Source organism: Sminthopsis crassicaudata, chromosome 4 (genome assembly GCF_048593235.1).
Source record: "Sminthopsis crassicaudata isolate SCR6 chromosome 4, ASM4859323v1, whole genome shotgun sequence".
Classification (NCBI taxonomy): domain Eukaryota; kingdom Metazoa; phylum Chordata; class Mammalia; order Dasyuromorphia; family Dasyuridae; genus Sminthopsis; species Sminthopsis crassicaudata.
This window is the reverse complement of record NC_133620.1, coordinates 426,096,272-426,107,393: the sequence shown is the minus strand read 5'-3', so window position 1 is coordinate 426,107,393 and position 11,122 is coordinate 426,096,272. Positions and strand designations below refer to the sequence as shown.

Below are 11,122 nucleotides of genomic sequence, written 5' to 3'. Positions count from 1 at the left end.
CTCCTATGATATCTCCCTATTTCATCCAAATATGGGCAACTATGTACTTATTGGTCAAGTTCAATTTCATGGGTAGATCTCGCGTTTAGAATGTAAGACTCTCAGCCAATGAGGATGAGGGTCAGTGGTGGGAGGGGGCGTTTTGCGTTAGGGATTAAAGGTACTGTCCTGCCCACAGGAGGCGCTTCCTCTCTTCGATAGTCTACTCGAAGGGTGGGACGCCCTTCTCGCGAGAATGTACAATAAACTTTGCTTTTCTCTAGAGCTCTCTCCAGCTTTTTTATTAAATGGTGACCCCTCACCATTTCCGTACCACACAGTTTGGGGGCTCGTCCGGGATCCTTTACTCGGTGAGTAAGTGAACTCCTGGGTGCTAGTGGGATGGCGCCCTGCCTTGATTTAGGCAGCCCGCCAGCTTCCAGGGGCTTCTCCTTGCTCCCTGACGTAGAGTGGACCCGAAGTGGAGAAACTCAGAGAAAAGCAACGGAAACTCCGCGGTGAAAATCCCAACCGGTTGGTGGAGGACAGATCAGTCAAGAAATTTGCTGCGCAGCAACCCAGTGGAGGTAAGCGTCCTGTGTAGCCCCTTGAGTCTAGTTATAGATTCTGGAGGGGGCTGTAGACGGTAGACAGGAAGAGAGCTAGGCCTTCCTGGGTGACTGAGCTAACAGGCGACTGTTAGCGTGTTTGGGCGTTTAGGAGTCTGTTAAACTCCTTCCAAATTCAATGGGTGTGGCCTAGTCCCAGCCAGCCCTCGCGGAGAGAAATGAGAAAAATATCAGAAAATACCGGTAGATATTCCCTTGGGAGATAAATTAAGTAATTGGAACAAACTGCCAAAATATGAGGAAAAATAAAAAGCAAGAAAAAGATGATAAGGTATTGTTGTTTTGTTGCAGACTGGTGGTACCAAAAGGATTAAATGGTACCTGAAAGGAAGGACCTGAGAGGATTTAATTCCATTAGCTCTTCCAGGGGCCTGCGGGCGGGGAGGAGAACTAGGTCTTTTGAAGCAGGGGTCTTTCCAGCTGACCAGAAATAGCTATTAGTAGATCCCATTTGGGATCAGAAACCCTGTACATGGGGAAGTTTGTGGGATTGAGCCAGTGAAGATGGTGGCTTCCTTCCTCTTCCTCCCACGTGTCCTGACTGCAGCAGGGCCACGGGGGCCAGGGGAAAGAAACCGCTATTTGGTGAAGTTCATTGTTTTAAATCTGATAGCAAAGTAGCTTTATATTATTGGGAATTTAAAGCTGTGATTGGGATTTTAAGTTAAAACATAGGTTTTTAAAACAAAATGCTGGTAACTTACTTAGGGGAGATTGTGGTTGTATCTCCCTACTTAGATGGTATGTTAGCTAGAGATATTGGGTAATTTGTAACTGAGCTATGCCTTAAGTGTTTGTCAGCTCTGTTGGGCATGTATTAAGTTTTATGAAATTTGGGTCAGTTACGTGCAAACATTGAAGTGTAAAGTTTAAAAATATATATACATATATTTACTTAAAGACGGGACAGGAAAGATTGATTTGTAAAAGTAATTAATAGTTTAAATGGAGCTATGGTGGTGTGGGGGAAGGGTGACCACGTGGAGAGGTCCCTCCTCCCATTAAGTATAGTGGGTTTTTTTTTTGTTTGTTAGTTTGTTTTTAATAACTGCACCTCCTTGCTGATTTAGATATTAATTATTTCTACTGTTTAAAGGAACAGCCTACATTTAGATAAAATCTTTTGGGACTGAATCTAATATTTATGGAGTTTTGAATTCAGGTATAACTGTTTGCATAGGTCGTTAAACTCCACCATCTGGAGGTGGGATGGTTAAAATTAGAACAGCTACCTGAAGTAAAACTGCCTTAAATCATGCCCCTGGTTCTTCCTCTTATGTTTGTAATCAGAGCCAAGTGGTCAGTGAGATATACAGTGCTAGGACCGCTCCCACTTTGCCTTTCTTTTTGAGACGAAGCTGGCAATCTCTGGAACCCCAATCCCAAGTTCCTGACTATAGATCTATATTCAGATGCGTTTTTCATGTCTTGCATGATCATGGTGGGGAAAGAACTTTTGACAATCAATCCCCTATTAAATATGCAGAGAAGATGAAATGAAGGGGTATTCAAGTTAGAACAATATTAAATCTAGAGGGCTGGGAGATGGCTCACAGATTCCATAGTGTTGAAACATGAGGCAATACTATTAGAAAAGAATGTTCCATAATCCAAGATCACGATTTTAATCCTGCTTCCTTTTTGTCCCCTGGAGAACAGAACTATTGCTGTATAAAACTGTATGACTATTGCTATTTTGGGAAATTTACTAGTCTGTTGTGTATAATATGATAATTTCTGTAAACAGGGGGGAAGGGAAACTGAGATTTCAACTGGTCAGAAAGTTGGGAAAAACTGATGTCTTATTTCAGTTCAGGCCTAATTGGAAACTACTTACTCTTTGCTTACCTCATCATTTTGGTTCCCTGATGAAGGACCTCGAAAATAGACATAATTTGGGTACTGAATAGAACTCTGGAAAAGGTAAAAGATTTTTTTTCTTTTTTTGCACCGGACATCCAGGTTGCTTCTGGCCTGGATCGTTGTTAGAGCTCTATGCTCGTTACAATTCTTTTAAGAATTGCTGCGATTGACAAAAGGTCTCCTTTTGTCTCGCTCTCTTGTCTCTACAGATAAGGGAGAGGCTGCAAAAAGTTGAAAAAGCTCTTTACCTGTCCACTAGCTAGACACACCTGATTTTAGCAGATGCTGGGTTTGGAGAAGGCTGCAGAGACAAAAGGCCTTTACAGGGGACTCTAGCTGAAAATTTGCTAGACTATGATTGGCTAGCTTATGTTTTAACTTTGAATTATTGAGCTGACTCAGTCCTGCCTCAGTTTCCTTGCCTCTTAGTTCTGCAAAAACCCCCCCCTGCCTCTATCAGAATACTTGATAAGACCTTATGTTTCAGAATAGCAGAATGTCTCTCCCATTACAAGTTAATGGGAATCTATTATCAAAACTTCTTGAATTCTCTTGTGTGGAATTAGACATTCTGTATATGATTGTATTTGCATTGGATGTTTTTAAAAACAAACTGATTTGTATGAATAATGTTCACTTATGAAAGATCTACTTGGATATAAACTCATTGGGACAAATTCCTTATTGTTATCAACACAAGGTTATGATAAATATTTGTTTAGAATTTATGTATGGTTCTTCTAGGATGGTAAATGGGAAAAGAAATGGGTTTGTTAGAACTTACACTGTTACCAAGGGCAGTCTACCTGCCCATTGGTCTGCTCAAACTTGTGAATTGCTGTGAATTGTATGCTTTAAATCAAGCGTTAAAATTATTGCGTGACCAAGTTGGGAATATATATACTGATTCTAAATATGCCTGGGGTGTGGTGCATGTATTTGGGAGGATTTGGGAGGAAAGAGGATATGTAAACAGTAAAGGTAAAGAACTGGTTCATCATACACTAGTCAGAGAGATACTAGAAAATATTCTGACTCCTAGGAATATAGCAGTAATACATGTAAAGAGACATCAGATGGGAAATTCTTTTGAGGTAAGGGGAAATAGATTAGCAGACCGGGAGGCCAAGGGAGCCGGAGATCAGGAAATCCCTCATATAATGGCTTTGATACCTGTACTTCCCCCTAGTCTACCCTCTCCTAGTTTTACTCAGGAGGAAAAAGAGAAAGCCTCAACTCTCGGAGCAGTTGAGAACTCGGAAGGACGATGGCTCTTACCTGACGGCAGAGAGGTACTGACCAAAGCAAGTATGAGGCAAGTCCTTCAGCAACTGCACCAGGGCAGCCATTGGGATGTCCAAAACCTGTGTGATGCTATACTGACAAGGTATGTTTCCCCCGGCCTATATACTATGGCTCGACAACTGGTGGACGGTTGTCTTGTTTGTCGAAGGACTAACAGGGCTGCCCAACGCCAATTTCCAAAAGGGGGACGACCTCCTGGAATCAGACTATTCCAAAGCATCCAGGTGGACTTTACTGAGCTGCCACCAGTGGGTCGAGTTCTTGCTGGTCATAGTGGACCATCTGACCTCATGGGTGGAGGCATTCCCATCAGGCCGAGCAACTGCCTCGACAGTAAGTAAGGTCTTATTAGAACAAATTATTCCTAGGTACGGAATGGTGGAGAGGATAGACTCGGATCAGGGAACACATTTTTCTGCCCAGGTATTGCAGAATCTGATTAGGGCCTTAGAAATCACTTGGGATCTCCATACCCCTTGGCATCCTCCCTCCTCTGGGAAAGTAGAAAGGATGAACCAAGAAATAAAATGGCAGCTGACTAAGTTATCTTTAGAGACCCAATTACCTTGGACGAAATGCCTTCCTCTCGCTCTGGTTAGAATCAGGACCAAGCCACGTAGAGATATTGGGCTTTCACCTTATGAATTATTGTATGGTCATCCTTTCCAGGCTTATCCTAAGGGAGACTGGGACCCTATTTTAGAAACTAAGGATTTGTTTGTTAAGAGATATGTTAAATCATTGCTGGAACATTTGCAAGGACTTCAACAAAAAGGGCTAATAGCTCAGACTCCTCCTCTAGGTTTCCCTGTTCATAGAATTCAGGTTGGAGATTGGGTGCTGATCCGTTCCTGGAAGGACGAGAAGCTGACTCCGTGCTGGGACGGACCCTACCAAGTGATACTGACTTCAGATACTGCGATTCGCACCCAGGAACGAGGCTGGACACACCACACCAGGACAAAAGGACCTGTGGCGCCACCTTTATCAGAGTGGACAGTTGAAGACAGGGGAGACCTCCAATTACATAAGAGGAGGGGACCTCCACTGAATGGGAACACTGATTCTGAATCCAGTGCATTGTAACTGTATGACTTCTCTTTTCTTACTTTGGGTCTCTTTGCCTGTTTGTGATTTGATATATTTTCCTTTGGGAAGTTCACCTTAACTTCACGGTGTTATAATAGTTGAACATTATGAGGCTCTCCCTAAGCTTTGGGTTTATCTATTTCCTTATGACCTTCTAGAGATGAGAACCAATTTCTCCTGCTCATGCAGAATATAGGGAGGACATTTAACTTATCAAATTGTTGGATCTGTGGTGGATCCCAACAATTGAACCAATGGCCATGGGTACCTGTCCCCTTAAGCCCAGCCTGGATCCTTAGCAACAGATCCCAAATTCATAATGGGACCGGTTTCTGGAATTTAGAAGAGAAACATCAGTGGTCATTGACAGAAGATAGGAAAGGGAAATACTGCTTAAATCAGACAGGATGAGGTTTGAAGCTGGGAAATAGTGTTTGTGAGTGGACCTATTCGAGAACAGACCTGAGGCCAAAGACAATTGACTGTACAAAAATGTCTAAATATTGGCGGGATACGGGGAGGAATCCTCAATTGAAGTGTGGAAAGGACTGGAAAGACTGTACCTTGAATGCTCTCCCAGAAATAGGAGAGCAGGGATATTGCTATCAGCAAGTCACTACTGCTGAGTGTAGTGAAGTAGAATGGGATGTATTGAGATGTATAAAAGAGAATAAGAGGAAAGGGAACATATACATTGGGTACAGTTACCAATGGGGTTGGTATAATGTCACCCCAGGGACACCCGGGCAACATGGGACTCTGTTTTCCACATTTTGGAGTACCTCTAATCTAACAGGCCAGTGGCCAGTTGCCAATTGTAGTTGGAGAAAAGAGCAAGGTTTATGAAAATGCCAGTATGACCCCTTTGTGGGGGAAGCCCCCTAGGGACGAGAGACCAACAATATTACCCTTTTACAAGGAATAGCTCAGACATATTTCCAAGGGAACAACCTGCTCTAAAGGGTCATTATTGGATCTGTGGTTTAACTGCCTATACTCATCTGCCTCTTAATTGGACAGGGAATTGTTATATTGGACTAATAAGGCCAAAAGTTTTCTTTCTTCCCGAACAGGCAAACCAATATTTAGGGATTCAGTTGTATGATAATTTGGGAAGGGGGAAACGGAGTTTAGATACCTCCATCACTTGGACTGGAGATGCAAATGGTTGGGGTGAGGCCTGGCCTCCAGAAAGAATAGTCAAAGAGTATGGGCCAGCGACCTGGGCTCAAGATGGAAGTTGGGGATATAGAACTCCAATATACATGTTGAACAGGATAATTAGGCTTCAGGCAGTTGTAGAGATTATCTACATCCCTATCTACATCCCTTGTTTGATCAGATTAATAACCAGAATTGTCCGAAATTCATTATCTGGAATGGTTAGGCTAGAGGAAAAAGCTGAGGGGTCTGTTAGATTGAGGGTATTAAAAGGACAAGGATGGGAGCCAGTAAAACAGTGGCAACAAGAACCAGAAGGAAACGAGGAATTTGATAGGGAATGTGAGGTTATGTTACAAAAATTTGAAGAGATCTCAATGTACAAATAAGAGGAGGGACTGAATGAGATGAGGTGAGATCTCTCAAGACAGTTGCGAAAATCGAGTAAGGCTTCATCTACTTCAGAATTCTAGTAGGCCTGAAGGACTTTGAAGTTCAAGTAAAGGGCATTGCCTTCCCCTCCTATGACATCTCCCTATTTCATCCAAATATGGGCAACTATGTACTTATTGGTCAAGTTCAATTTCATGGGTAGATCTCGCGTTTAGAATGTAAGACTCTCAGCCAATGAGGATGAGGGTCAGTGGTGGGAGGGGGCGTTTTGCGTTAGGGATTAAAGGTGCTGTCCTGCCCACAGGAGGCGCTTCCTCTCTTCGATAGTCTACTCGAAGAGTGGGACGCCCTTCTCGCGAGAATGTACAATAAACTTTGCTTTTCTCTAGAGCTCTCTCCAGCTTTTTTTATTAAATGGTGACCCTTCACCATTTCCGTACCACACATACTTCTACAGTAGGGATGATGCTGAGAATCTTTTAGATGACAGAGGTTAAAAAAACTAGATTCAGAGTCAGGAAAATCTAAGTTCAAATCCTATTTCAGATATGATTAGCTGTATGTTTCTGGTCAAGTTGGTTTTCTTATCTATAAAATGGGAATGATGGCAATACAAGGTGCTTGTATTTGAGTTTAGATTTGAACTCAGGAAGATGAATCTTTCTGGTTCCAAGCCCAGTGCTCTATCTAATGTAGTGCTCTGTCTTTCTTTTTGACTCTGTTTCTGTCTTTGTCTCTATCTCTGTCTCTGTGTGTCTGCCTCTCTCTCTCTCTGTTCTCCCCCTTTCTTTTACTTTCTCTTGTCTCTCATCTCTCTCCCTCTTTCTCTGTCTCTCTGTATCTGTTTCTCTATCTCTCTGTCCCTGTCTCTCTCTCACACCCCCCCAATACCCCCACACACTTCTCCCCCTCCCATGCTGTCCTTTCTATTAGAATGTAAGCTCCTTAAGGTCAGAGATTATTTCACTTTTGTCTTTGTACTCCTAGCATAGTACTTGGCATATTAACTGTTCTTGCTAAATATTTGTTGGTTATTAATTGATTGGTGCTCCTTTTTCAGATTTTCCTGCAGAACTTTGTCTAGATCATTCCTTTGTCCCTATCAAATTTTACATTGTATGAAACCTATTTATGGTTGTTATATTTTCTTTATTAGATTATAAATTATATGAAGGCAGATAATTATGCTATTTTCCATTTTCATATTCTCATAATGGAGGTTATGATCTGGAAAATACTAGGAGCTTATTAAGCGTTTGTCAAATTGAATTGAATCTACATAATTCTGCTCAAATTATTTCCCTATTGCAAACAGAATCTTCTATTGATAAGACTACTATTCTCAAATAATGATCTTGTTTCACATTCTCTATTGTTAAGGAATTGATAGATTTGTTCATATAGTACAATTAATTGACTTATGGAGAATCTTGGAGAAGTGAGGATATGACTAAAGAAATCTACTGACCATAAGAAAATGAGGTTTTCAGAAAAAAAGAGAGGTAAATGTACATTGGCAGGCAATAAGATTGAAAACCAACTTGGCAAAGGTAAATTTCCCTTCCCCAATTAGGAAGGGAAGAGATGGAGAAAGGGAGTATAGATAATGGGTCTCATATTCTCTCATTATTCCTGAACATCAGTTGTTTGGTATATGTGGCAGGGGCAGGAAACCTGAGATTTCTATAAGGTACCATTTTGAAGTAAGTGGATAATTACTAAATTTTCTTTGTAACTTTAAAATGGGAGTAACAATACCTGTCCTGTCTGTCTTAAAGGATGGTAATACAGATCAAATTAAATATGGTGTGTAAATATGCTTCCTAATGTACCAGATAAACCGAGGATATCATATCTCTTCCCTTTACCTTCTCAAACTCCTCCCTGCTCTTAGTTTCTTCTCTCCTGGCTGGCTTGAGGAATAGATGGCAGAAAAAGAGAGTAAAAGTAGAAAGTACACAAAAACAGAAGACCTGTAGCTAAGACAGTGCTACTCTCTTTACAGGAAGATGTAAGTTCAAATCCTGATTCTCTCAGTATGACCTAATTATATAAACTTTCTGAGCCTCAATTCCCTTATTTGTAAAATGAGGGAATTGGACTAAAGACAGCTAGATGGCACTATGGATAGAACACTAGACCTGGTGTCAGGAAGAGTGAATTCGAATTTAGATTCAGACATTAATAGCTGTGTGACTCTGGGCAAATCATTTAACACAGTTGCTTCAGTTTTCTCAACTATAAAATGGGCATAATAATAGCACCTAGTTCCCAGGATTATTGTGAAAATAAAACAAGAAAATAATTGCAATGCACTTAGTGCTGTCCTTGTGGTTTAATAAATCTTTCCTCCTTTTCTTCCTTTCTGTCTTCCCTACTTCCCTCTCCTAAAGTCATGAACTCCAAATTAGGGGTGTTAATTCCTACAGTACCCATTTCACCAGATATCCAACATTGAGTTCAAATGAAATATAAACATCTTTTAACTCTCTTTGAGTATTAGCAATAAATTGTAAGCTCCTGGGCAAGTTACTTAACCCTGTTTGCCTCAGTTTCCCCATCTGTAAAATGATTTGGAAAAGGAATGGCAAACTGCTATAGTATATTTTTTCAAGAACTCCCCCCCCCCCAAAAAAAAAAGAAGTCATGGAGAATTAGGCAGGATCAGGATAAACAACAATAACAATCAACAACAATACACAACCACAACTATAACCACCACTACTATAACAAGAAGCAAGGTTTTCTTTTGCTTTTCTTTTTATACTTTGTTCTTAGAATAATGCTTAGAGTATGGTAGGTGTTTGATAAATGCTTATTGACTGACTTCTACCATTATTATAAATAAAAGGTATGCAATATGAGATCATTTTGAAAGATCAGGACCAACCCTGAGATTGAGAGGGTGACTCCATACTCCCTCTTAGTCCTAGTCTGTGTGTGTGTGTGTGTGGGGTGGGGTATATGATGGGGAGGTGTACATAGTAGGCTAGGAGAGAAGCTGGACCTGGCATTCCATGTGATTTATTTTTCCTTCTAATCTTCCAATTGCACATTCATTTTACCTATCAATGCACTGAAATCCTCTAACTTGAGCATGTACAAATGGGGGATAGATTTCAGCTAAGTCCTTCACTTAATAGAATAAAGGTTTTTAGGATGTTGCACCAATAATAAATAAAATTTTTTAAATGAGTTTCCTTATGCAGGAGATAACTGTTCATGCAGAGATTGAAAGACCACTGGTCTACAATTTCATGGAGGTAGGCAATAGAGTTTAATTCTAGGGAGGAGGAGGAAACAGAAGTGCAGCTCTAGCAAAAACTGTGTTTCCATTTAGGCTGTGGCTAAAATGGAGAGTAAGAACTTTTTGTTGCTGATTCTTGATTCTTAGTTGGTCCATGATTCTGTCAAAAGCATAGAAGGTAAGAGTGAAAGGAAGAAAGATGGGAGCTTAGGCAAAGTGAATGGGTACAGTGGTTTGAGTCTATTGGTGCCTTCCCCTTTGACTATGCTGGAATGCTTCCCCGGTCCTGCCCCCCAGCCCAATCCAGGAAATGGTCATGAATTAGGTATGTCTTACATGTATGTTTTTGGAGGGACTTATCTGATTTGTCCATAGGCAAGTTGTCTGAAAGTCCTAGCACAAAAAATGCTGGTTCTGTATTCCAGGTATAGATTTGGCTATAGAATGGGTCAGAAGACTATTAAGGGTATAGACCAGATTATTTATAAGGTCCCTTCCAAGTCCAAGATTCTATACTTTGTTCAAGTTGATTAATTAGAAAAATGTATCTTCATCTTCAATTTGTTATTCTAGATTCTATTACTATGAGGCATAGATTTTAATACAAATCCTTCCAACATTTTAATTTAGGATAAACAATATAAATGTAATTTTTTAATGTTACCCTCACATCATATTGAATTAATATTGATCAAATTTCCTTTGAGCATTTGACCTAGAGTTGAATTAAATGGAATTGAAGTGTAGTATCTGCTCCTACAATTTCCATACTTGAATAGTACTCATATCTTTTATTTTTAGGACTAGGAAAAAAGGGGGGGTGGGGGAGAAAAAAAAAGAACCACTATCATGTATTTAGGCAAGAATTTCTCTGGTTGCCTTAACCTTGTACTTTTTGGTGCCTTCTTGGATTCCTGCCAATAACCACTTCCCCTCTGTTTGCCACATCCCTTAACTCTGGCAGCTTGCTGATTTCCTGAACTTATCTCCGCCCTCTGCATTTTCCGTCACTTTTTGTCTTCTGCTCCCTTTGACTCTGATCATTCACCATTTCCCCAACTCTTATCCTTGCTTCTCATAATCTACCCACAATCTCTTTTCATTGACGTTGCCTCCATGAACATTCAGAGCATAAGAGGATACAGTCCTTGTGGACAATTCTTTTTTTGGAATCCCCTGTCCCCAAATAGAAAAAAAGATATTCTAGAATAAAGACAGAATTGAAATGATGACTATAAAGGAATGAATACTTGGTTACTTCTTACTCCATTAAATCATCTCTGCTACCATAGGAAAAAAAATTAATTAAAACTAGTAGCTAAAGGCTGCTACTAGGAGTTGTCACATTTCACATTCATAATCTACCCATCTCTCTACTGACAGGAGAAAATTGTGTCATTATCTGTTCTCTGGAGCCATAATTGGCTAGTACATTTAATCATCTGCATTATTTTCG

At 40.4% G+C, this 11,122-nt stretch overlaps 1 protein-coding gene across 1 annotated transcript; it reads left to right on the top strand.

Moving 5' to 3' along the window:
• The first annotated feature begins 270 nt into the window (after window positions 1–270).
• Window positions 271–5,463, top strand: LOC141539718 (retrovirus-related Pol polyprotein from transposon 412). The gene is made up of 2 exons (XM_074262845.1): window positions 271–350; window positions 449–5,463. Exon 2 carries the CDS (start codon window positions 3,861–3,863, stop codon window positions 4,860–4,862), a length of 1,002 nt encoding a protein of 333 aa, XP_074118946.1. The 5' UTR covers window positions 271–350; window positions 449–3,860; the 3' UTR covers window positions 4,863–5,463.
• Window positions 5,464–11,122: the final 5,659 nt, after the last annotated feature.

What these genes read in the sequence shown, in the direction of transcription:
- LOC141539718 (XM_074262845.1), top strand. Translation starts at nt 3,861, where the DNA reads ATGTTTCCCCCGGCCTATATACTATGGCTCGACAACTGGTGGACGGTT.